Source organism: Jaculus jaculus, chromosome 7, assembly GCF_020740685.1.
Source record: "Jaculus jaculus isolate mJacJac1 chromosome 7, mJacJac1.mat.Y.cur, whole genome shotgun sequence".
Lineage (NCBI taxonomy): Eukaryota > Metazoa > Chordata > Mammalia > Rodentia > Dipodidae > Jaculus > Jaculus jaculus.
In genome coordinates this window covers 27,260,697-27,287,868 of record NC_059108.1, presented here as the reverse complement: position 1 = coordinate 27,287,868, position 27,172 = coordinate 27,260,697, and the positions used below count along the sequence as shown (strand labels likewise).

The following is a 27,172-nucleotide window of genomic DNA, read 5'->3' as shown; positions in this document are numbered from 1 at the left end:
TTTCTCTCTAATACCACTGAGTATGCTAATTACAGTTCTCATGATGATTCTGAATGCCAAAAAGGGTGGAGAGTGTGATCAAATTATATTTGTGGAAGTCTGTTTTCCCCCTCCTTTGTTCTTTGTTCTTCTTTATTTTTCTTTTTCTTTACAGAGATAAGGTCTTACTCCGTAACCCACATTTGTCCCAAACCTCAGGTAATTTTCCTACCTCAGCCTTCCAAGGGCTGGAGTTACAGGTATAAGCCACCTTGCCCAACTTTTTCACTCTTTCCTTGTTTTCTTCCTTCCTTCCTTTTTTCTCTTTTCTTTTTGCTTTGTGGTGGTGCTGGGAGTCCTCACTAAGTGCTGTATACTCCCGAGTGCTGCCTTAACTACAGTATTTGCAAGTACTATATACTTTTTCTAAAAAGTTTTTAAAATAAGGTTTCTTTCTTTTTTAAAATTTTATTATTTTTGTTTATTTATTTGGGAGAGAGAAAGAGAGAGAGAATGGGCCCACCAGAGCCTCCAGCTGCTACAAACAAATTCCAGACTCATGCACTACCTTGTGCATCTGGCTTACGTGGGTCCTGGGGAATTGGACCTAGGTCCTTTGGCTTTGCAGGCAAGCGCCTTAATGGCTAAGCCATCCCTCCAGCCCCAAGTTCTATATACTCTGGAGCCCTCCCCTAACTATGGTATTTTCAAGTACTATATACTACTGAGCTGTACTCTTGACTACGGTATTATTCCAACTACGATGTAAGAGGCAGTGGCCAGGCCAAGCCAGGCACAAGCCAAGAGCAGGGTATAGAGGCAAGGTGGCAGGCAGTGCTGGTCTCCCAGACAATGGTCTCTATCAGGCTCAAGTGAGAAGACCCCTGAAACCTAGTGATGCTGCACACAAGCTCCCATCCATCAGAACACTGGGGACAAAGATAAGAGTTGGAGTATACAAAGGGCTTTTTTCAGTAAAGAGGAACAGAAAAGGGGATATATCAGACCACAAATGCCACTACAGTCACACTGCTAAGAATCCTAATATAGTAAAGGGCAACAATAATTAAATGTGGAAAAAAAAAAAAAGATTATTGATCTCTTGTTTAAAACTTACTTGTTTATGGTTACCCTACAGTTGCTTTCTGGTAGCTGACATGCCGTATTCTGAGGATGGTAAACACAAGGCCTGGGCAGTTTAAATGTTCTGGCCCTGATGGTGATTGCTTTGCATGATTATTTGATTCTTCAGTCATGTGTCCCTCAACTGTCTTTCTTTGTCCCTAATTTCATCATAGTTACAGAAATAAGAAAATCCCTTAAAAAGTGTCGTAAATTTATATGCTCTGCATTCATTCTTTTCTCCAAAATTAAAGTACCAAATGTTTATATGCCCTTAATTTTGTCCGTTACCCATAGAAGAAAGAGCAGAAAAGTTAGATGTCTTGACCAAGTCACAGCCTCCCTGGAGGTGGGTGGCACCTTTGAGGGTTCCTGTTTGAGTTCGCAGGAGATGAGATTGTCCTCTGCGAAAGGGAACCCTTGGTTATCCTGTCTCCACCACGTGCACCTTCTTAGCTTTTAGATCAGTCTCCTTCAGACTGTGAGCTGGTTTAAATATTTATTCACAAATATGTTGTGGCTGGTTAAAGGGCATCACAAAATAAAATGAATTTTAGATTAAGTACAGTTTATTTTCACAAAAGCATAACATCCACCAGCTTGTTTCACTAAGTTGCAACCCGAGTTGTTCTGTGACTTGTGGCAGCTCAGAAAATGCTGCGGGGACAGGTGCGGTGTAGTGGTCAGCCTTTTCATGTAGGCAGCATTTACCGTCAAGATGTGGCCTGTGCTGGGGCAGCTCACTCACCTTCCAGAAGGGATCAGGTTAGGCGGCCTTTACCCTGGATGCCGGGCCACTTCCAGGTCAACTCTAAGGAAGAGGCTTGTCTTGAGAAGCTTCATTTTGGGAAGGGAAAGAAGAAAGCACAAGGATAATGAAAAAAGAAAATACTGCTTGAATTGGGGGAGGCACCCGGCTCCCTGCCCATCTCTCTCAGCCTGCCTTGTGGGCCCCTTAAACAGCCTCACTTCATAGTTCCACGGAAGAGGAGATGGGATTCTACCCAACCTTGCCTGACAGCGCAGACATGCCAAATTAAAGTCGCTGCTACAAGTAAATCTCACGAGAGCAAGATTTGGGGAGCGTGAGATACACTGTAACTGGGAATATGATTTAGACCTACTGGATTTGTGGCCACACCACCCTCAACAGGCCCCATCTCATCTGATCTGGAGAGGCTAAGAGGGTGGGGCCTGATTAGTACTTGGGTGGTAGATACAAGGCTTGCCTAGTACCCTGGGTTCCATTCTCAGCACTGCAAAAATAAAAATAAATATATGGTTATGCCTTGGTATCCCTAGAGGATTCCTTCCAGGACCACACTGCAAATCGCAGGGTTTCAGGGTCCTCGAATGTTCAAGTCTTTCTTGTATGCAACAATGTAGCATTCACATAGAGCCTGTGCATGCCTTCTATGTAATTTAAATAATCTCTAAATGAGTTGTAATGTATAATACACTGTAAATGACATATGAGTTGTATTATTTAGGGGATACTATCAAGGAAAAAGAGTCTATGCATGTTCAACACAGATGTAATTATTTTAAAATACTATAATTTAAAAACTAAGAAAAAGGATCAAAAAATGTAATTTAGTCACTCTACTTATAAGAAAAGTAGATAAAAATAACTCACAGGTTATAAAAGATATTAGAAGGTTTAAAATGGACCAGGTGTGATGGCTCATGCCTGTAATCCTAGCACTTAAGATAGCCTGTCTCAAAAAGAAAAAAGTTAAAAATAGAAGCTTCAAGTTGAATTTCAAGTAGGGATCTGTTTTGTAAAGTGAAGTCTTTTAGATCTTTAAAGTATTATCTTAACTTCTTTGTTTATTTTGACCATCTCCAAGAATATTTTAAGTACCCATTAGAGTTTTATCTATATTATTGATGTGTGTAGCCATTTTGTTAATTAAATACTCAAGAAACATTTTTTCTTGATACACAAGAGGATATGCCTACTTTAAGTGCATTGTTCAGTGAGTTTTGACAGGTGTGTATACAATGCTTTAACCATTAACCTCATCAAGATACAGAGCCCTTCTGTCACCCCCTCAATAGAAATGTCTGGTTTTAGCCATGATTCTCCTAGAGAGGCCTTAGAGAACTCTGTGTATGAATGGTCTGACATCCCTTGCTATTTTAAAATTTACATATGTATATTTTACTGTATTCCATCCATGTCTCATTCTCCATTTCCTATCAAAACCTTTAGGCACTCTGAAGGACATGCTAGAGGGGAGGAGGCAGACCCTCTCAGTAGAGACTGAAACTCAGTGTGAACAGGGGATAGAGTGAGGTTTAGACCAAGTTGCTTGGTCAGGTCCTGTGAGTGGACCATGGTAACTACAGCAATGGCTACTGTTGAGAAGAGACTTTTGGGGAGCAAGGAAGAAAGCAAAAACTTAATATCCCACTTCAGCAGCACATTTCTAGCTGCTATATATTAATGCATACACTTTGAGAAATGGGCTTTCTTCCCCTTTCTCAAGGACTAATTGTTAGTTTAATTAATTTAAATTTCAATTTAATTATTATACTCTAAGACCATAATAATCGTATTTATCCATTTGGCCCTCCATATCTATGGGTTCCATATCTTCAGATTCAACCAATCCATGAGTCAAAAAATATTCCTAAAGAGTGTGTTTACAAGGAATATGCACAGACGTTGTCATCTTGTTTCCAAAATACTACACCATAATTGTTTGCACGGCATTTGCAATGCATTAGGTGATGCAAGTCATGTAGAGATGCTTTAAGTATATGGAAGATGGGTTAAACTACTTTACATAAAGGACTTGAGTGGTATGGATTTTCACATCCAAGAAACAAAATGTGGGGCTGGAGAGATAGCTTAGTGGTTAAGCGCTTGCCTGTGAAGCCTAAGGACCCCGGTTCCAGGCTTGTTTCCCCAGGACCCATGTTAGCCAGATGCACAAGGGGGCACACGCGTCTGGAGTTCGTTTGCAGTGGCTGGAGACCCTGGCTCACCCATTCTCTCTCTCTATTTGCCTCTTTCTCTCTCTGTCTGTCACTCTCAAATTAATAAATAAAAATAAGCAAAAAAAACAGTTTTTTTAAAGAAACAAAATGTGCCCTGGAACTGATCCCCCAAGGTTTCTGAGAACAGCTTTCCCATCCCCCCTATGACATCAGTTGACAAAGGACAGAAAAATGGCATTTGATTCATTTTTCTCGTAATTCTAGTAAAATGCACATTGGGAAAAGGCTAATAAAATTTTATGTCCTACCATAAGACTTTACGTCATCTTTATAAGAAGTAACAGAATATGGTTAACTTCCCAAAGTCATCTCATGGTTCAAGGCTCAAGAAAAGCGCTCCTTTTCTAATGTGACCTGGAGTGCTTTGTTCTCTCCCTAAATCCCAACCATTTAAAAATTATAGGTGAGCCAGTTTCAGTAAGCACTCTGATAAAATAGGAGTCTGAAAAATATGCTATCTTAAGATGTAGATTTTTCTTTTCATCTAGACACTGTCAGTCACAGTAAACTGGGCACAAATATGCATTTCGCCTTTTCAGCAAGTTAATGGGATGAATTAATTTGAGCGTCATCTTATGTGGATAATTTCATAGATTACTTCTGTAAACAATGCAGTGAAGCAAGTAGGAATTACCCACTTCACTAATAACAGGGAACCCAAGAATGGCAGGGTGCAGTGTCCTTAGGCTAGAATGCGCCTGTCTCAACATGGCTTTTGCCATGGTGTGGCCACGCTTTCCAGGGGCTTGCAGCTGGCCCTCGAGGGGTTAAGAAGAGTCCATGCTCAGAGCAGGAAGTGCAGCCATAAGGTGCATGTCTTTGCTGGACTCCCAGATAGCAGCTCTGCCCAGATCCCCACGGCAGCCCAACTCTTGCCGAGCTTGCTGTCCCTCGGCACAGATGTTCAAGACCACAGCAATGTGTTTCCTTTAGGGTGTCTTTTCTGTCTCTTGGTGTCGACGTTTAAAAGCTTCATTGTTTTACCAGGAAAATAAACACTGCAAGACCTTATAGGTCGGTGGGATAATAAAATGAACAAATACATTCTTGAAAGCAGGAAAAAAAAGTTCTCTTAACTTTATTGTATTTGCAGAGCAATGCTTACGGATGATCGGCTGCCATTTTTTGTGGCTTGTAATTTTTCGGTGTTAATTATAGTATTTATGGTAATTAAAGTTCTGAACAGTTAGAACGGAGCAAGTGCTAACGAGGAATGTAAAGGAATGAGCTCACTCCTGGGGGAACAGACTTCCTTTGAAGAGCACGTGGCCTTCAGTCCATCGGATAATCATGACCGCGGGCGCTACTGGCCTGTCAGTCACCTCCTCGCCTGGCTGGCCGCTCTACTGCGGTGGTGGTTTATTCTTTCTTCCTATTTTTTCTTCTCTTACCATCTGACCTGGTGAGAATTAGATACCTCAACCAAACAATCCGAAATCAAGATTGAGAATGGTAGAAACTGGGTCTCTATAAATTACCAAGCCTTCACTCCCGTGACCTTCAGTCTTCCAGTGCTGTGTCCCTGCCTTGGGTTTCTCCTGGGGTTATGCATCCACATGCTATGCCTTAACTTCTGGATCTCATGGCTCTTAACCAGGCCCTCACCAGCTGAATCCCTGCGCATCACCCCGGCCCCTCTCAGAAGTCCTTTCATATCTGGCCATCAAGTCTGTCTGCCTCTCCTGGCATCCCCTTTCAGTTCGGTAGCAGCACGGTTCTAGAATCCCTGCAAAGACAGCATGAGGCACACATCTTAGGGAGAAGAGAACAAGTCCTTATTATTTTCTTTCCCCCTACTGAGAAGAAGCAAGAGGCCCACAGTTCAGTCCTGTAAGTATAATTAGTTTTAATTTTCTGGATAGAGACATTCACATTTTAAAATAAAAATCCAAAGTGAAGCTCAAAGACCTTTCAGAATTCTTTACTACTCACTGTTGAGAATAGCCAAAAGTGAATGTAACCCCAAAGTCAGCTTTGGGTGCTTCTGGTGGACAACTGATGTTAGATTTTCAGGAAGGTCACTCTTCCAGGGAGCTAACCCCTTTGGCCCCTGGCCTCTGCCCACCACTGTTAGGAAGGAACCATTAAAGATTATGGTCTTCAGAATCCATGCTTCCTGCTTAGTTCCCACCTGGCTCCCAGCAGCGAGGTTTGATATGCACCAGGTAGGAGGCTTGTGTGGTTGATCGAGCCTGCATAGCACTGGTCTGTGTGCCCCGAGTCAGAAGCACAGAAGTTAGGTAGGAGTTTGTGACCATGCACCCGAGACAATGGCAGGCAGGGGGCAGAGGAAGAGAGCCTCATGTCTTAGAAATATGATTTTCAAGGTAGCAGATACTGCTGAATTTGAAAGAATGTGTTAAAACCATTCTTTTTTTTTTTTTTTTTTTTTTGCCTTGAGGAGGAAAAATCAATGACACCAGCAAGAGCACAACTTTGTGCTTAGGTTGTTAAGTCCAACAACCAACTTTATGGTCTTAGATGGTGTTTACATTTAACTAATAGACTTGTGTGCTATGAAAAGAGCAGTGAGAAGCATTCCGGGTGGTGTTGTCTTAAGACAGAAAGGAGTTTGGCTGCCTGCAAGACTGTTAAAACATGCCATTGGAGGCCAATTATATAGCTGGAGGAGATTGGTATGGAAAATGATGGTCTCAATTGGACACAGAACCAAGCCCATGTCTATACACACCAAGCAGAAACTGGATGACTTCTGGCTTCTTTTTTTTTTAAGTCAGTTTTGTTTACCAAGAAGGTAATGCCAGAAAGCATGGCTAGCTGTGTTGATGAAGATAACCAGAAACTTCCGAATTTCTACTTAACTTCACACTGCCAGCTGTATTTACAAACAAATGCTATTGCTACAGACAGCTGGCTATGGGCTCTTTTGTTTTGTTCGAATGGAAACAGTGACTAGGCAAGGAACAACTCCCTAGTGTTGGCAGCCCTGAGCTCTCCAGTGCCGGAAGCTTTGGGGCTGGGCTTTTGAACCCAGTGGCTTATAACATTAGGCCCCGAGAACTTGAGCCTTATTATGGCTCCAAGCTTTAAAAGCCAGACACTTAACAGCTAGCTCTGGGTGCTCACATCAGAGCAAGCTCTGCGCTTTTAAAGCCAGAGGCTTATGCTGTCTTCCCTTAAAGTACAGGCTTATTGCTTCAAGCTTTGGAGCCAGAGACTTAGAGTGCTCTCATAGATGCTCAGTCTTACAGCTCTGGGCCCGAGAGCCCAGTACCCAGTAACTAAGTGCTGTAGCTTCCAAGTTCCAGCTGTGGGGGACACTAGAGTTTTAACCCATGGCAGATCCCTAAGAACTTTTCCGTGGACAGAGTCTCGCTTTCACCATGTCAGTTCCTCACAGCCTGTTTGTGGTTTCTCATGGCCTGTTGCCTTCTATAGCCTCAGTTTTGGACAAGTTTCTGCTCCAAGCATCCAAAGAGCACTTACAGCTGCTGCCACTTCTCTTTGGTGCAACTAACTTATTTTACTCTACCTGTGTCCAACACAAGTAGGCAAATAAAGCACCATTCCCTTGAGAGAGGATTTTATTGGGATGTAATATTACAATACCTGGGTGTAGTAGTAACACAGAAAAGGAGCCTTCCAAACTGACCTGAAGAGACTGTGGATCAAACAACTTACATGGCTCAAAGGGGGGCATGGAATGCTTGTACACGGCTTCTCATCCCACCAATCACGAGCTCAAATGAGCCATGTAAGCCTTTTGCTGAGTCAACGGAAGTGCTCTGCCCTGGCCTAAGCAAGATTAAGTACAAGATGAATGGGATCAGTGCGACTCGTCATGAATAAAGTTAAGTTTCTGGGAGCTGTTACAAGCTGTTGAGGCTAGTCATGGCTGGAATGGGGCCTCCTGAAGCAGGAGTGATAGTTGTCATGGTTTCTGTAGCTGAAGTGGGGTTTCCTCCGAATGTCCATGAAGTGTTCAGAGTAGCTAGTCTGCCATCACGATAGTCTGTCCAGTCAACAAATTTTTTTTTTAAAGTAGCAAGTTGGGCTGGGTGTCGTGGCGCACGCCTTTAATCTGAGCACTTGGGAGGCAGAGGTAGGAGGATCGCCATGAGTTGGAGGCCACCCTGAGAATACAGAGTGAATTCCAGTCAGCCTGGACTACAGCAATATCCTACCTCAAAAAAAAAAAAAAAGAAAGAAAGAAAGAAAAGAAAAAGGTGCAAATTGATTGGCAACTCCCCATTAAAGGCCACTGGGCACAAGGGAACGGTCTGACAGCTATCTGTCAAATGGCTAAGTAACTTGGCCTTGACAGCTCCAATCATATAAAAGGGAAAAGTATAAAAGGTAGTTACAATAAAGTCCTATCATATAATGAACCTTCTCAACAGTACTTAACAGTGTATGACCCCTAGCCAAACGCCACAGAATCCTTCTGCTCTGTCTCACTGTCCCCAGTGCCCTTGACTAGAAAAATGTACTCAACTTTGAATTGTAGCTTAATTCTCTGCAGAGGGAGGGAGAAGGAAGGCTTGAGACGGGGTGGAATGTTCATGAATCAGTTGACCTCTGGGGTTACAAATGCTGTGCTGGGCCAGGCAGTCTTCTTGTCTTCTTTCACCTTCTAGTTCTCCCCGTTATCCTTCTCCCTGTACAGTAGTTTTCCTCTCCATGCTGATAATCCAGAATGTCAAAGAGATGTGTCTATCATCAATTCCCTCTTGTGACAGAATTAAGTCAAAGTGAATTACTCAGTAAGAGAATTATCTTGTGTCCCTGTCACTCAGCCTGTTCCGTGTCATGCTTTTACAGGAAAGGGAGACCGTGTGAATACCGACAATAGAACTGGACAAATAGATGTATGAGGAAATGTACATTTCTTCTCCGTGTTCCTTACAGGCCTATTTCCATCATTATTTTTTCCATGACCATTTACATGTGATTTAAATATTTAATGTATGTTTTGGTTAATGATCATGTTTCTATTTATTTGGAGTTAGTAAGTCCAGATTGTTAAAAGACAAAATTCAAGGCTGGAGTGATGACTTAGTGCGCTTGCCTACGAAGCCTATGGACTCCCCAGGTCCCACATAAGGCAGGTACCCAAGGTGACGCAAGTGCATGGTTGCACATGTGCACAAGGTGGCACACACACCTAGAATTCAAGTGCAGTGGCTGGAGGCCTTCGCACACCAATTTTCTCTCTCTTGCGCTCGCTCTCTCTCATAAAAAACAAAAGTTTAAAAAGACAAAATTCGAACAAATTTAAGTAGAAACACCCTGATAAGTTATAGCTTGGGTTCGTGAACTGTTTGAACACTGAGCTGGCCACTGTGTTTGGCTAAGACTGAGCACTTGTTATAAGAGTAGGTTACAGCCTGCTAACACATCAGGCAGGATTGCAGTTTGTTATGCACAGAAAAAGCTTTAGGTCAAACTTAACAAACCATGGTCTTCGTGCAGCTAGGGAGAGAAAACTGTTTCAATTCATTCTATCTTAATACCTATCCTTTTGAAAAAGAGATATATTTTATTTATTTAAGAGAAAGAAAGCCAGATGTGATGGCTCACACCTTTAATCCTAGCAGATGGGAGGCAGAGGTAGGAGGATTGCTGTGAGTTTGAGGCCAGCCTGAGACTATACAGTGAATTCCAGGTCAGCCTACACTAGAGTGTGACCCTACCTTGAAAAATCTCAAAAAAAAAAAAATAATTAAATAAATAAATAAATAAATAAAAATGTGTAAGAGAAAGAGAGAGCAAATGGGCATGCTAGGGCCTCTAGCCATTGCAAACAAACTCCAATTTCATGTACCACCTTGTGCATCTGGCTTTACATAGGTTCTGGGGAATTGAACCCAGGTCCTTAGGTTTTTGCAGGCAAGTGTTTTAACCACTGAGCAATATCTCCAGTCTGAATACCTATCTTTTTATTAAGTATATCTTTATACCTCCTCCAGCAACGCTCCTCCTCCAAAATTGCCATCAGCTAGGGACCAAGCACTCAGAATACATGAGTTTATGATGGGGAACATCTGATTCAAACGATTGGTTTTAATTACTTAAATATTCAGTAGAATTTACCAATTGAACCCTCTTCATTCTGAACTTTTCCTTGTCGGGAAATATTTGATTACTGATTCAGCTTCCTCACTGATCATCATTCTATTCACATTTTCAGTTTCTTATAGTGTTTTGAGTTGGAATTTTTCCATTTCATATAAGTTGCCCTATTTATTGGCATACGTGCTCATAGTGTTCTTATATAAGCCTTTTTATTTCTATAAAGACAGTAGTAATGTTTTCTAATTAATTTTCTGATTTTAATCATTTCAGTCTTCTCTCTCTTTTTCTCTTAGTCTGAAGTTTGCTGATTTTGTTGATCTTTTTAAAGAACCATCTTTTGGATTTATTGATTCTCTTATGTCATTCTACTCTATGTCATTGGTCTCTGCTCAGAGTCTTACTGTTTCCTCCTATCCACTATTTGGAGGAGGGGAGTTTATTCTTTCTCTAATGGAAGGTTAAATTATTGACTCTTTTTTGAAATGGGGTCTCACTGTAGCTCAAGCTGTCCTGTAACTCACTCTGTAGGCTGGCCTCAAACTCATGGTGGTTCTTCTACCACAGCCTCCTGAGTGCTGGGATTAAAGATAAAACCATCACACCTGCCTTTGTTTTTTAATATTGATATTTAATACTATATATTTCCCTCTAAATACTGCTTTCACCATCTCTCAGAAGTTTTGATGTGTTGTAATCTCACTTTTATTAATCACAAAGTTTTCTAATTTCATGCTAGTTTACCTTGTTCGTTGGTTACTTAGGAAGTTGTTGTTTACATTCTAAATATTTGTGAATTTTCTCATTTCTTCTAGGGTTTTTGTTTTATTCCATTGGGAAAAAAATATTTTGTATGGTTTCAGTCTTTTCAGATTTATTGAGATTTGCTTTGTGGTCTGGAGAATGTTCCCTGTGCACCTGAGAAATATGTTGATCCAATACTGTTGTGTACATCCTATTACCCTTAGAGTTGAATTCAAGGTCTTTACTGTTTATGTAAATTCTACATGCCAACCCTGCCTAACTGCTCTGGCATCATTTCCTTCCATTCTTATTCTTGTTATTGCTCAGGATTTTTTTGATTGACCTATTAATTAAGGTAAGCTGAACCATTTTAATTGCAATAGTAAATATTCTAATAATATGTGGAACAATTACAGTGTATCTCTGTGGAAAGTTTTAAAATATCTGGAAAAAGCTTGCTTATGAATGCTTCATAGCAGCATTAATCACAATAGTTAAAAGGTTAAAAAAGCTCAGATACCTATAAGTAGACTAATGGATAAATAAGATATATCATATCCATTCATTGAAATATTGTTAAGCCATAAAAATGTAAAGTTCTGTTGCAGCAGCATGTGGATGGAGTTTGAAAACGTGGTTAAGTGGCATGGGGTCTTCTCTGTTAGTGAAGAAAATATTCTGGAATTAGTTGAGATGGTAACACAGCAGAGTGAATAGACTCAGGGTCTCTAACTAGGTTGTGAACCTTACAATATTTTATCACAATAAATAACACAATGAGAAAATCAGCCAAAATTTAAAATGTAGATATGGCTACAGGCAGGAGAACAAACAGAAAAAAAATCTCATTTTGAAATAATAATCTTTCTCCATTTTTAAAAATAAAATGAAAGTCTAGAATGAAGAAAATAACTGACGAAGGCTCATCCTTCCCATTTACCCATTGCCAGGGTTCTTAGCATACTGTGACCAAAAAAAGTCCAGCTATTTTGTTTATTGGCACTCTTTTGCGGTGCATCTGGTGTTCATATGTTGAAGGTTATCGTGGATAGTTTTGTTTGACCAGTTTAGGATAGCAAGATAAAGCCTGCATTCTTGCCTCAGTTAAGACTGCAAAGAGTTCTTTGTTAGTAATTTTTTTTATCATAAAGCATGGCTAGAAATAAATTAATCATCAATTTTAATCTTGTTAGAACTTTATTGGGCTTGGGCTTTTTGTTGTTGCTGGTGGAAGCACAAAAACAGTGGACTAAATTGTGGCTTACTTGTAACAAATATAAAAGTCAAAGATAAAATGTTTTATTGAGAAATATATTAAGATGTCTGGATTCTATTCTTTTGTTCCAGAACTGTTCATTAAACTGCATGTTCTAAAATTAGTAGGGGAAAGTACTGGCATTTTCCACTTGCTGGACTTTGAAAAGCGGTTTTTGTTTTTTGGACTTTTTTTGTTTTTGTTTTTTGAGGTAGGGTCTCACTCTATCTAGCCCAGGCTGACCTGGAATTTACTATATAATCTCAAGGAAGCCTGAAACTCATGGCAATCCACCTACCTCTGAAAAGGGGTATTTTACTTGGTAAAATCCCATATGTGTTATTGTCATATGTTTAATTCTCTAATGAAAACACAAGGCGTTAGTTAGTTAGATCTTAAAAATTAAGGACTGGAGAGATGGCTTAGCAGTTAGGGCTCTTGCTGGCAAATCCAAAGGGCCTAGGTTCTATCCCCAGAACCCACGTAAAGGTATCTACAAGGTGGAGCATGTATCTGGAGTTCATTTGCAATGGTTTGAGACCCTCATGTGCCCATTTGCTCTATCTGCCTCTCTGTGTCTCTGTCAAATAAATAAATAAGTAAATAATAGTTTAGAAAAGGAAAGTCCAGACCCAAAGCATTATTAATTATCAATTACCATTTCTTCTTCAATGCTGCATTTAGTCAATACTTACCTGATTATGAAATATAGATTTTAAAAATAACAGGTGAAAAAGAACATTTAGAAATCACATGTTAGACTGGAGAAATGGCTTAGTGGTTCAGGCACTTGCCTGTGGAGTCTAGTGACCCAGGCTTGACTCCCCAGGACCCACGTAAGCCAGATGCATAAGGTGGCACATGCTTCTGGAGTTCATTTGCAGTGGTTGAATGCCCTGGCATGCCCATTCTCTCTATATATCTCCCTCTTTCTTTCTCTCTCTCAAAATAAATAAATCAAATACTCTTTAAAAAGAAATTGCCAGGCATGATGACGCATGTCTTTAATCCCATCACTTGGGAGGCAGAGGTAGGAGGATTACTGAGAGTTTGAGGCCACCCTGAGACTACATAGTTAATTCTAGGTCAACATGAGCTGGAGTGAGATCCTGCCTCGAAAAACTTTTGAAAGAAAGAAAGAAAGAAAAAAAGAAAGAAGGGGGGGGAAGAAAGAAAGAAAGAAAGAAAGAGGGAAAGAAAGAAGGAAAGAAAGAGAGAGAAAGAGAGAAAGAAACAAGGAAAGTTACATGTTGTTTTTCACAGTAGTAAAATTCAGTAGCCTTTCTATTCTTAGGCATGACGTGTGTTGAATCTGTAAAGCCATATTTGTTTTACATCAGGTCAAACAATATTGTATATGCTAGCTAATTTACTAGAATTTATTTGCCCTACACAAAATCAGAACCAGAAGCCATTACAGCATACATAGATATGTTTTCTTCCTAACGAATGGAAAGAATTTAGCATAATGTTAAAAAAAAAACAACACAGCTTTTAGAATCAAGCAAACCTGGGCTTCAATATAGATCCAACCATTTAATGGTTTATTATATGAAAAAAAAACTATTTACAGATACATGGATTTCTTCATGGATAAAAACCCTTAGTGTGAAGCAGTACCGTGATACCTAGAGAGCGAGAAGCTAGGCGCTGGCCAGGGGTGTTGAGCAGGTGGCAGCTGTAATGATTTTCATAGCTTAGATAGCTTTCTGCCAAAGTTGAGTGTGAGCTCCTGAGAGCAGCTTCCTGGGCGATCTTGTCATTTATTCTCCTCCCCGCCTCTGACCTAGTGTGTATGGCGGGGGGGGGGGGTGCAGAAATGTGAGATTAGTTTGATGTGAGGGTGTGGATGCTCAGCAGTTACCAGTTTGTCCTCAAATTAGTTTTTGATGGAAGATATGACTGACCTTCTAGAGCGTTTTCTTTCTCTAGTTTTCTCTGGGCACTCGTAAATCAGCTATGAGTTTATATGTGATGGCTCTTCTTATAGCCCTGGTGCCCAGAGCTTAGCATGCAGGTGAGAGCTGGTCCCCCTTAGGAGGAGAGCTTAGTGGGGGCTCGGTGTCTGCGAGCCACTGTCTCATCCCCCTTGAAGGAAACAGATTTAGAGAGGAGAAAGGTCTGGTTCCGGGACAGGGTGGGAAGTGGCTGGATCCCTGAATTCTGAACCCCAGTTCCCATTCTCTCAAGCCAGCCCTGTCTGAGCAGAGAGCCCCTTGTTTGGAAGGTTCTGTGGGAAGATGGAAGGATGTTTTGTCCCGCAAGTTTTTGGATTCCAGGTGCTGGAAAATGAGTGAGGTTCAGCCAGGTGAAAGAGAGGCACGCTCCGGAGGCCGCAAAGCCTAGACCAGGTCCACACAAGAGCTCGGAGCTTTCAGCAACTGGTTTGCATGCCTTTCCCCCATTATTCTTTCTAACTGGGCCCTTTTCAGAACTGCGTTGAACACTGTTTCCCTTCCCCAGTGACACCAGCCATTGATATGCCTGCTATGACTGCCATGCCTATCCACAGTGGCTTCTGTGCAGACACCACAGCCCCCTGTGAGGCTGAGATGAGCTCTCCTCTGGTGCCTGATGAGCGTGTGCACAGACCAGAGGGCTCTGGTGAGGGGTGAAGCAGGATGCTGAGATTCGCTGCTCTGCCTCTGTGCCCTGGGTTCTCACAGCCCACCATCACCGGGATCTTCACCTGGGTGAGGTGTCACACTCCAGGAGGTGCCAAGTGGACTTTCTGAAAATGCTTGTGAAACTTGCCTGGTGCCTATGCTTCCTTCCTCCGCAAAGTCCCCTCACCTCCTGCAATGCCCCGAGGAGTGTCTTTCTCCTCCCAGGTGCTCAGCACATACCTGTTCCATTGAGTTGAACTCCTAAGATGGCATATTGTGCAAAATCAAGCCTAGGTGACACCTGTCAGTAACATAAAACGGTCTTCACTGGGCAGTAACTGCCACAGGGCAGTGCCAAGGGCATGGAGGGCTTAACCAGTTCATTGGTTAGGGCCAGAGACGGCCTTGCCCTGAGGAAATGGGGATGAGTCAGCACAGCGTGGATATTGTTGACATTCCTCTCTTCCTCCTCCAGAAGGCCTGTCAGAGTCCTGATGAGGTTGGGGTAAAATTCCCTGCAGACATTCAGTCTGCTCAGAGGCCTCAGGATGAGAAGAAATGCAGTCGGGTGGGTAGAGCCCCTCTTCGGTGGAGCCCACGGCAGCGGCCACAGAGTAGGACAACGCAGGCCACTTCTTTGAGGGTTTCTTAGCCGTGTCTCCATCAAGCTTAGGAAGGAAGGAATTGTATATAGCTTACGAAAACCTCCCTCCATTTTTATTTCATATGACTAAAGTTCTTTTTTTTTTTTTTTTTTTTTTTTTTGGTTTTTCGAGGTGGGGTCTCACTCTGGCTCAGGCTGACCTGGAATTCACTATGTAGTCCCAGGGTGGCTTCGAACTCTCGGCCATGCTCCTACCTCTGCCTCCCGAGTGCTGGGATTAAAAGCGTGAGCCACCACGCCCGGCTGAAGTTTTATATATGTGTCTCAAATCTTAATCTAGGAGCGGGTGCGAGGGGCTTTTAGAGGTTCTCTAAGAATCCACTGATACTAAGCCTGGGCTTCCATGGCTTCCGGGCTCTGTCAGCTTTGTGTAAGACAAGGGAAGCTGAAAACAAACAGCTCCTACAAAAGTACTGGCCTGCTATGGGTGCCACCTTAAACCAAGTGCAGTTCAGGACCTGTAAGGATGCTGAGGGCTAAAAAGGCGCCTCTTCCCATGACAATGTCCAAAACAGAGACGCAACTTGTGTGTTTTCCTTGTTTGTCTTTAGGTGCCCTTGGCTAGAAAAATAGAGAAGAGGTGTATTGGGAGCATTTTTCTTTGAAATGATATTATTGGGGTAAATTGATGTCGTTTAAATTACAGTACTAATACCTGGCCTTGGAAGGATGTCTCTGATCAAGATTTATCTGTTTTCACTTTTATAAATTTGTGTGTGTGTAAATTTTTTACATAGGTTATAGTCTTGTATCCCCTCACCCCATGTCTATTTCCCTGAGGGTCCTCCTCAGTAGAGTCCTTGATGTTCACTGTGGGGTAATTAGGGCTTTGTTAGTTTCTGCATAGTACTGTACCTCAGGATATTTTTACTCACCCTGTGGCTCTTACAATCTTCCCACACCCTCTTGCACAACAATCCCTGAGCCTTGGGTGTGTTAGCAGTTTGATTTTAGTGTTGAGTTCTCTGTAGCCTCCATATTTCTGTTATGATGCGTTTCAGTTCACCTCTGTGTTTGTTGCTATTTCCCTGGAGGTGGTTGTCAGTCTAGCAGTGGGAGCAGTAGTTGTGTTTCTGCTTCTTCTGTGGTTTCTTTTGGACCCCAGAAAATATGATAGAGGTGGCACAACTTGTGGTGGGCAGTGGGCTTTTTTATTCTTACTCAATTGGTGGATCTTGAGCCAGGCGTGGTGGCACACACCTTTAATCCCAGCACTCAGGAGGCAGAAGTAGGAAGATCACCATGAGTTCAAGGCCACCCTGAGACTACAGAGTTAATTCCAGGTCAGCCTGGACCAGAGTGAGACCCTACCTCGACAAACCAAAATAAACAAAAACAAAAAAACAATTGGTGGATCTTGGAGCTCCCCAGTATTCTCTGCCATCTATAAAATAAAACAGATTCTCCAACCAAGGGTAAGGACAGCTCTGATTAAGGGGAATATGCATATACTTTTGAGAGACATTATGTAAGGATGCCCAATCAACTTGTCAGAGAACAATGGCGGCTTCTCTCTTTGGGGTTGAGTATCCTGCCTGTGGGGCCCTGACATGGTTCCCAGCACCAGTTATGAGCTCTGTCCTATTGAGCAGGTCTCATGTCAAATCAGAGGGCAGTTAGTTACCCACAAAGGCTGAGTGAAGTATTGCACAAGCGGGTGTTTCTTATCTGTCTGATGGGTTGCGTAGTTTCCAGGATCTCCTGCTTATTCATGCTGTTGGTCATTGTCACACAGCAGCTCTCATAGCACTTTCCAGTGCCATGAGTGTTTGTCAGAGAGGACTGGCTTTCCTCTCAGCTCCCCCTGGGGTCTCTTCGTGTCTTGCGATGGCAATCCTGTGGTATCTTCAGCAGTAGGGTCTTACCTATTGTTGGGTAACCAAGTGCTTGGCAATGGCCTAAATTGAATTGGAGACTTCACAGATTTCCCTGGCCAACTGCTCGCTGTGGTAGGTGACTCAGTTCTGGTCCTGAGATTCACAAGCCAAAGCCAGTGGTTTTAGGATAAGTTTTCTCCATTTTCTTCTGGGCATATAGGTCAGGTCCATTCACCTCCCTTAATTAGGGGTCATATTTGGTATGCTAGTATCCCGGAGGGCAGCTCTAATGTGCTAACTACTTTAGTTTTAGTCTTTAGTTCCCCCCCCCATTTCTCTTACCCTCCTACCCCAATATTCTTTCCCTCTATTAGTTTGTCTGTTATACTTTCCTCTCCTCCCTCCCTGTTTTTACATGTCCCTGGTCTCATTCTAGGTACACACCCACAGTCCTAATGCTTACAGTCTTTTGCCCTCCTCTTCAGCTGGCTCATTTTAGGAGCCACATATGAGAGAAAACATGTGGTATTTGACTTTCTTAGACTGCGCAACCTCACTTAGGATGATTTTGTCCAACAAATTTTATTATGTCATTTTTTTTCCCTTTACTGTTGAGTAGAATTCCATTGCGTATATGTACCACGACGTCATTATCCACTCATCAGCCAGTGCGCATCTGGGTTAATTCCACTTCCTCGCTATTATGAATAAATTGACAATAAGCATGATTGAGCAAGTATCGCTAAAATAAAGTGTGTAGTCTTTAGAGTAAATGCCCAGGCGTGGAATATCAGGGTCAAATGGTAGATCGGTTTTCATCATTTTCAGGAGTCTCTATACTGATTTCCAGAGTCATTGCACAAGTTTGCACTCCCACCAGCAGTGAACCCTTATAGTTCTTTCTCCACAGCCTTGCCAATACTTGTTATCATTTGATATTTTTTTTTTTAATGATTGCCATCCTGACTGGAGGAAGGTGGGATCTCAAAGTTGTTTTAATTTTCATTTCCCTGATGGCTAAGGATGTTGAACAGTTTTTGAAGTGAATAGTGGTCATTTGTATTTCTTCCTGTGAGAATTCTCTGTTCAGTTTTCTGGCCAATTTTTTTTGAGTGAATTATTGGATTTTCTTATTTTTTATTTTTACATATTTTTAATTTTTTGTTTATTTTTATTTATTTATTTGAGAGCAACAGATAGAGAGAAAGAGGCAGAGAGAGAGAGAGAATGGGCATGCCAGGGCCACCAGCCACTGCAAACGAACTCCAGATGCATGCGCCCCCTTGTGCATCTGGCTAACATGGGTCCTGGGGAATCGAGCCTGGAACCTGGGTCCTTAGGCTTCACAGGCAAGCACTTAACCGCTAAGCCACCTCACCAGCCTTATTTTTACATATTTTATTTATTTATTTGCAAGGAGAAAGAGAGAGTGCACACCAAGACCTCTAGCCACTGCAAATGAATTTTAGATGCATGTGTCACTTTGTGCATCTGGGTTTACATGGGTACTGAGGAATCAAATCTGGGTTGTTAGGCTTAGAGGCAAGTGCCTTAACCACTGAGCAATCTCTCCAGCCCTTTTTAATTTTTTAAATTCTTATTGTTTGACTTTTTGTAGCTTAGTTTTTTTGAGTTCTTTGTAGATTCTAGGTATTAGGCATAGCTGGTGAAGATTTTCTCCTATTCTGTGAGTTGTCTATTGGTTTGTTTATGGTATGCCCATCTATACAAAAGCATTTTAGTTCCATAAGATCCCCGCTGGTTGAGTGTTTGTTTAATTTCCTGAGCTACTAAGAGTATTGTTCAGGAAGTCTTTCCCCACTCCTATATCTTGGAGTATTATCTCAATTTTTTCTTCCAGTCATTTTTGAGTTCCAGGTCTTATATTAAGGTTTTTAAACTATTTGGAGTTTGTTTTTGTGCAGGGTGAGTGAAAGAAGTGGGTCTGGATTCATTTTTCTACATGTGGTTATCCAATTTCCCCAGCATCAGTTTTTGAAAATTCTCTTTTCTCCAGTGTGCATTGTTGGCTCCTTTGTTGAAGATCAGGTACGCACTCTAGTTGCTTAAACTAAGGCCTGAATTTTCTATTCTGCTCCATTGATCTATATGTCTGATTTTAATTTTTTATTTAAATATTTTTATTTAGTTATTTGAGAAAGAGAACAAGATATATATATAGAGAGAGAGAATGGATGTACCAGGGCAAACAAACTCCAGAGTTATGTGCCACCTTGTGCATCTGGCTTATGCTAGGGAATCAAACCTAGGTCCTTCAACTTCGCAGGCGGGCACCTTAACTGCTAAGCCATCCCTCCAGCCCTGTATGTCTATTTTTATGCCAGTACCATGCTGGTTTTATCACTGTGTCTTTGTAGTATAACTTGAAATTGTGTATGGTGATACCTCTAGTGGTGTTTCTTTTGCTAAGGATAGTTTTGGATATCTGAGGCCTTCCGTAGTTTCCATATGAATTTTGAAACTGTTTTATTCTACCTCTGTGAAGAATGATGCTGGAATTTTTATTGGTATTGTGTTTAATCTGTATATTGTATTTGGTTGCATGACTATTTTTACAATATTAATTTTACTAGTTTATAAACATGGGCGGTCTTTCCATCTTCTGTGTCTTCTTCAATTTCTTTCTTCAGTGTTTTTTTAAATATTTTATTTTTATTTATTTGAGAGCAGTAGAAAGGGGGAGAGAGAGAGAATAGGCACACTAGGGCCTCTAGCCATTGCAAACGAACTCCAGACACATGAACCAGCATGTGCATCTGGCTTACATAGGTACTAGGGAATCAAACCTGGGTCCTTAGGCTTCATAGGCAAGCTCCTTAACCACTAAGCCATCTCTCCAGCCCTGCAGATTTTATTTTACTTGCATTTATTTATTTTTGAAGCTTAGTTTCACTAGGTAACTTGGGCTGGCCTCAGACTCTCTATGCAGCCAAGGCTGGCATTGAATTTTCAATTTTCCTGCCTCAGCCTCCCAAGTGCTGGGATTACAGGTGTACACCATCATGCTCCACTTTGGAGGATTTTAAATAATGATGTCACCTAACTGTAAGGTCTCTTTAACTCTGTTTAAGAGCGTTTCCCTGAACACACAATGCTGTGTTAATTGGTGAACCTCATAGTCACTAGGAAGAGTGAGCTCTTCAGCTCCCATACTGGTCATATCTGGTTGTTTTTATTTTTGTTTTGGGAATATGTGTATGGTATGTGTGTGTGTGTGTGTGTGTGTGTGTGTGTGTGTGTGTGTGTGTGGTGTAGGCATGTGCAGATGCTCATGCCCTGTGTGCATACAGTGGAGACCAGAAGAAGAGGTCGGGGGTCCTCATCCATCACTCTTCCACTGTATTTTCCTGAGATAGAGGCTCTCACTTAAGCTGGAGCTCCCCATTTTTCTGTCAGACTAGCTGAACAGTGAGCACCAGTTATTCCCCTATCCCCATCCCCTCAGCCCTGGGGCTACAGGCATGTACAATCTACTTGGCTCTTTACATAGGTGCTAAGGATCAAACTCGTGTCCTCATGCTTGCCCAGAAGGCCATGGTGAAGAGGGCTGGGTCATCTGATCAGAGGTGGTTTACCTGGGGAAACTTACGCTCTGGGGGACAAATAAGCAGTGACACTTTCCCACAACTTTATTTTTGGTCCAAACAGATAATGCTCATATTTTCAAGTCCCTTCCCTTTGCGACGGCTCTCCAGGATACAAGCTCTTTCCTATTTGTCACTGTCTGTGCAGAAGGGCCTTCTGAGGTGCTGTCAGCTGCTGAGGCTCTTCCAGAGGTTAAGAGTTTCCAAGATCAGGGGTGTGATGAATTTTTAGTATGTCCTATTTGGTTATTATAGTTTATCTACATAGATGTAGGTGGTTAAGATATGTTGTAAATCCTAAGAAGTGTCCTTCAAAATGTGATTTCAAAATGTATGATTGGATTTCAACCCATGTCCAAGCCCTCATGACAGAAGTCTCTGAGACCAGAAATACCCTACCTACACATGCCCCAAGATGATAGCTCCTACTGTTCTGCTTTTATGATTGAGTACTCCTGACTCAAGTATTGCTCTCTGGTCCCATTTTGAAATGTCATGTCCACTCTTATTGGAGGCTGGAGATACGTAGCCAGGGACGAGGGGAAAGGCACAAAGTGATGAGTTGTCTTGCCTTTAGGTGCCGTGTTGAATAAACACACATAAAACCTTGCCATCTTCAAGGTTTTGTCACATGTGGCTACTGACAACTTGAAATGTGACTAGCCTGACCTGAGGTGGGCTGTCTCTATAAAACCTCATGGGTTTTGAAAGCTTAATACAAAAACAGATAATTCAAAATATACCCTTAATAATTTTTTATGTTATAAAAATACGCTAAGAGATCCCGGCTAAGCAAATTAGATTCAACTTAAATTTCCTGCTACTTTTTACCTTTTGAAATGTCATTTATAGACAACTTAAAATGACAGGGGGAGGTTGAGGAGGTGGCTCAATTAGTAAAGTGTGTGCCACACAAGCATAAGGACCCGAGTTTGGATCCCCTGCACCCATGTAAAAACTGGGTGTGGTGACGTGTACCTGGGACCCCAGTATGGGGAGGTGAGGCAGGAGGGCTTCTAGGGCTTGTTGGTTGACTACACTTATCAAATTGGTGAGCTCGAGGGTCCTGAGAGACCCTGTCTCAGAGAGTAAGGGGAGAGCACCTGAGAAAGATGTCTGACACTGACCTTTGATCTCCGCCCTCACGTGCACAAAGGTGCGCACAGGTGTACGCACACTGCATACAAACACACATGCGCAGCACATACACAGATGAGGCCCCAGCTGCGCCTGTGGTGGAGCCATGGGTCTGGGTCCCTCCATGTACGGCCTAGAGCTCTGAGGACCAAGGGCGGCTGACGGGGAAGCAGGATGAGGCCGACTGCTCAGCTTGTTGGGGAAAGACAAGCCTCACTGCTTCCCTCCGTGGGTTCTGTTCTTTTCCCTAATTCATTCGGAATGAGTTAGATAGGGCATGCTTAGCTCTACTGAGCTTAGACTTCTGATTTCTTTAAGTTTGTTCATCAAGCACCCAAAGGATGGTTAAGTGCATATCACTATTCCTCCTATAGCTCAGACATCTCCGCATAAGGCTCCCCCCAGACCTGTGCTTCTCATAATTCAGGCAATCTTTGGCATGGCGGTGGAAACTGCTACGGGCATCAGCCCATTCAACTGATGTCAGCTTGAGATTCAGAGAGACTACGTGTGTGGCTCAGGGTGGCACACGGGAGACTGGCTCAGGCTATGGGATTCCCGGATTTCCGACTGGTGACAGAGTGGCACTCGTCTCAAATGGCATCGTGCCTGTACTTTGCCAGTAAGCTGCCTCGCCTGCCACCTCTGCACATTCCTCAATAAATGACAGCACAGCATCACGCAATAGCGACGGTCTCGGGAAGCTGGGGGTCTACTCTTCAACTGCGAATGATCCAACTCTTCTTTTCTCCTAAAATATATGTGTCCAAAAGTACACTTCTCTCTTAAAAAAAAAAGTACACTTCATTCTTCTTAAAAACATAGATAGTATAATACTAATTAAAAAAAAAAAAAAGAACTCAATACCTACTGAAGGAGTTCAGAGCACCCACCCCAGAACGTGGTGCTTTGCATGAGTTAAAGGCACGGGGGAGCCTGAAGCTCCTGCTCTGAGGTCACCATAGCCACTGGACGAGGCCATGCATCTCACGGGACACAGTTGACTCGGGTCCCCTCTCTGAGATTCCATTTAGCTAGAGGAGGTTAAGCTCATGTCACAGGAAATGGGCATGTCACCACAGCTGGGAAAACTTGGGCATACGTATGTCTGCTCAAAGAACAATTCAGGCAAGTGCCTGTTGTCTAGGATCTGGTTCATTTACTCCCCACAGCCATCATTTTCTGCACCTCATAAATGGCCTACTTCCTTTTCTCCCTCATCCCTACAAATGTAGCCCGTTAGTAATGACCTATAATACCAGCTATTTGGGAGGCTGAGGCAGGAGGATCACAGGTTCGAGGCCTGCCTGGGTAACTTTGTAAGACCCTATATAAAAATAAAAAGAGAAGGAGGCAGAAGAGGAAGGGGAGGAAGAGGAGGCGTTACATGGCAGAGTGCTGGAGTAGCACGTGTGAGGCCGCAGCTTCAATCTCCAGGGGGGAAAAGCATGGGCCTTTACAGATACAACCCTCTTGAGTTACTGGGCACCCATCTGGATGTCCCATGCATGTAAATAAACTTGTATGCCACTTTCTCTTGTTAATCTGTCTTTTTTATAATTATTAATATTTTTTGGTTTGGGGTTTTTTTATTAACAACTTTCATAATTGTAGACAATAACTCATGGTAATTCTCCCTCTTGCCACTTTCCCCTTTGAAACTCCACTCTCCATCATGTCCCCTCCCCCTCTCAGTCAGTCTTTTTTATTTTGATGTCATGATCTTTCCCTCCTGTTATGATGGTCTTGTGTAGGTAGTGTCAGGCACTGTGAGGTCATGGATATCCAGCCCATTTTGTGTCTGGAGGGAGCACTTTGTAAGGAGTCCTTCCCTTCCTTTGGCTCTTACATTCTTCCCACCACCTCTTCCACAATGGACCCTGAGCCTTGGAAGGTGTGATAGAGATTATTTCAGTGCTGAGCACTCCTCTGTCACTTCTTCTTAGTTTTATTGTGCCTTCTGAGTCATCCTAAGGTCACTGCCATCTGAAAAGAGAAGGTTCTCTAACCAAACGTGAGAGAGTAGCATTAATAGATATAACACTCTTGAGTTACCAGGCACCCACCTGGATGCCCTACGCATATAAATAAACTCGTATGCCACTTTCTCCTGTTAACCTGTCTTTTGTCATTTTGTGTCAAGCAAACATTCAGCAAGCAGAAGGGAAATTTCCCCTGACCCAGCACTATAGTGTGTGAAACCCTATGGCACACAGTTTAGCTAGAGATAAAGGTGGCAGCCCAGCTTTCCACTTAAGCAGGCCAGGGGCAGATATGTGCCACACAGCATGGTGAGGAGTGTGTGTCGACAGGAAGGGAAGGGGAGCACACCCCGTGCATTCTGGGATTCGAGGAATTCTAGCATCTCAGATCAGGCATCTTCCAGGAGGATGGAGTACCTGAGCAGCCCCGAACCGCTCTCGCCGCTTGTCTCCCGTTGTGTTTTCGTCACACACTTGCAGGGGGCGCTCTGACTCCCTTCCCGTGCTTCCAGGTACCAGCAAGGTGAACCTCGTGAAGATTGCGTCCACAGCCTCCAGCCCTCGGGACACTGCGCTGGCGGCGGTCATCTGCAGCGCTCTGGCCACCGTGCTGCTAGCCCTGCTCATCCTGTGTGTCATCTACTGCAAGAGGCAGTTCATGGAGAAGAAGCCCAGCTGTAAGCGTCCCTCTCCTGGCTTGTCTTACCGCTGTGGGGAAGTGAGCCTGCTTGCTTTGTCGCTCATGTGTTCGCAAGAAGCATGGCAGAGCTGAGTGTGCGCCCAGCAGGGAAGGACGTGGGGCACGGGAGAACGTCCCGCCAGGGGTGCAGGGCGTCACGGGGACATTGGCAAGGGGCTGATGCTTGCCGGCTACAAACACAGCAACACTCGCTCTGAACCATAACCTCTGTAAATCTGTAAATTCTGCAAAGTCAGTAAATTATTCACAGATTGTTATGCCTGTGCCTAAGAAAAATACCCCTCAACTTAGCGTGTTTGGTTTCACAAGTTGTCACCGTTATGATAGTGTGAAAGCGCGTCTGCACGACCCCGGTGCTCCTCCCTTTCCGTTCAGTGTTCAGCAAGTCCCATGGGAGGGCTGGAGAGATGGCTCAGCAACCATGAGGGCCTGAGGAGGCCCAAGAGACTGCTGGAGTTTGAGCCCCAGGGCCCTCATAAACAGCTGGGCATGGTCATACATGTCTGTAACCCTGTCCGGTAGGAGAGCAGAGACCCACAAATCACTGGAGCTTGCCAAAAAGGAAAGAAAGAAAGAAGGAAAGAAAGAAAGGAAGGAAGGAAGGAAGGAAGGAAGGAAGGAAGGAAGGAAGGCAGGCAGGCAGGCAAGGTCTGGTATCAGTAAGAGACACCAGCTCAAACAAAAATGGGCAGGTGAGCAATCGAGTGGAACACCCAACATTCCACCTTGGCCATTGCAGGAAAATGCACCCCACCACAGGCAAGTGCATGTGCGTACAACACACATGCACTACCATCATGTTACACACACACACACACACACACACACACAAGCAAAAAAGAAAAAGGCAAGGACATGGAAGTTCAACACTGTTATAAAATGGGCTTTGGTGGGCTGGAGAGATGGCTTAGCAGTTAAGCTGCTTGCCTGCAAAGCCAAAGGATCCCAGTTCGAGGGCCGATTCCCCATGACCCACATAAGCCGGATGCACAGTGTTATCTAGGGTTTGTTTATAGTGGCAGGAGGTCCTGGCAAGCTCATACTCTCTCTCTCATAAAAAAATGCATTTAAATAAAATGTGCTTTGACTGGGTTGTAGTGTGAGCATAAGCAATGCCCTAGGTTTGGACCCCAGTACTGCAAATACACACACACACACACACACACACACACACACACACACAATGGTCTTTGTATTGAATGATTTTGCCCAACTGAAAGCTAAGGGAAGTGTTATAGGCAAGGTTAAGGTAGGCTAAGCCAAGCTATACTGTTTGGAAGGTTAGGCTTATTAAATCATTTTCTACTTACACTGTCTTCAATTTGTATTGGATATAACCCTATTTTAAGTTGAGGAGTATCTGTAATGAAAGCAAGGCTGCTACTGGGCTTCTGGATGTAAGAAACTGTTCACCACAGAATTCTCTCCTTCATCCTCCAGGGTCTCTGCGCTCACAGGACATTCAGTACAATGGCTCTGAGCTGTCCTGTTTTGATAGACCTCAGCTCAGTCACTGTGCCCACAGGACATGTTGCCAGTGCCACCGGGACTCAGCCCAGACCTATGGTGAGTTTGACCCTGAAGGGCCGTCAGAGGGGCTGGGTTACAGCGCAGGTGCTGCGGAGTAAGGGGATGGCTGGTCTAGCTTAGTGGCTCTTTACTGCCTCCTGTTGGTTTGTGCTCTCTGAGTCTCTTCAGTATGGAAAAGAAATAATGAGGGCCGTCCCAAGATAGCTCCTTGGTAAAGTGCTTGCTTTGCATGCATGAGGACCTGAATTTAAGCTCCAGTACCCATGTAAACATTCTAAGCATGCTGGCACACACTTGTAAGCCTAGAGCTAAGGAGGCAGAGACAGACGACTCCCTGGAGCTCCGTGGCCAGCCAGTCAGTCTATACTAATGGGTGAGCCCCAGGCCATTAAGAGGTGTTGTCTCCCAAAATGGGGGGGGGGGAGACTGGAGAGATGGCTTAGCAGTTAAGTGCTTGCCTGTGAAGCCTAAGGATCCCGGTTTGAGGGTCGATTCCCCAGGACCCACGTTAGCCAGATACACAAGGTGGCACATGCATCTGGAACTCATTTGCAGTGGCTGGAGGCCCTGGCGCGCCCATTCTCTCTCTCTCTCTCTCTCTCTCTCTGCCTCTTTCTCTCTCTGTCTGTCACTCTCAAATAAATAAATAAATAAAATAATAATAAGGTAGTATTCCTGAGCAACTACTCCTGAGGTTCTGTTCTGGCCTCCACACACATATGAACACACACATTACACAAACACTTCTTTTTAAAGAAAATAAGCATCTCATTAGACTTCTAGAATTTTTAAGCAACTTTTTAGGCAAATTTTCCTGTTTTGTTTTATATCAGCTTCACTTATGGTCACATTCACCTATTGTGGAGAGGGGCCAGTGTCCTTTGGTTACCTGGCCTATTCAAACTGAACACTAAAGTGCCTGGTTTCTGGCTTCTTTGGTCTTGTAAGAAGAAGGGAGGGCCATGTCAGGACTTTCTAGAAAACCTTAACTG

The 27,172-nt window shown here is 43.2% G+C and overlaps 1 protein-coding gene across 4 annotated transcripts in view; it reads left to right on the top strand.

The window, feature by feature from the left end:
- The window catches only part of Tnfrsf19 (TNF receptor superfamily member 19), a 98,946-nt gene that overhangs the window by 59,793 nt on the left and 11,981 nt on the right, over positions 1–27,172 (top strand). For all 4 annotated transcript variants that reach the window (XM_045154549.1, XM_045154548.1, XM_045154550.1 and 1 more), the window contains 2 exons: positions 24,463–24,627; positions 26,091–26,216. In XM_045154549.1, coding sequence (XP_045010484.1) covers positions 24,463–24,627; positions 26,091–26,216 — 291 coding nt within the window. The remainder of the gene's footprint in view (positions 1–24,462; positions 24,628–26,090; positions 26,217–27,172) is intronic.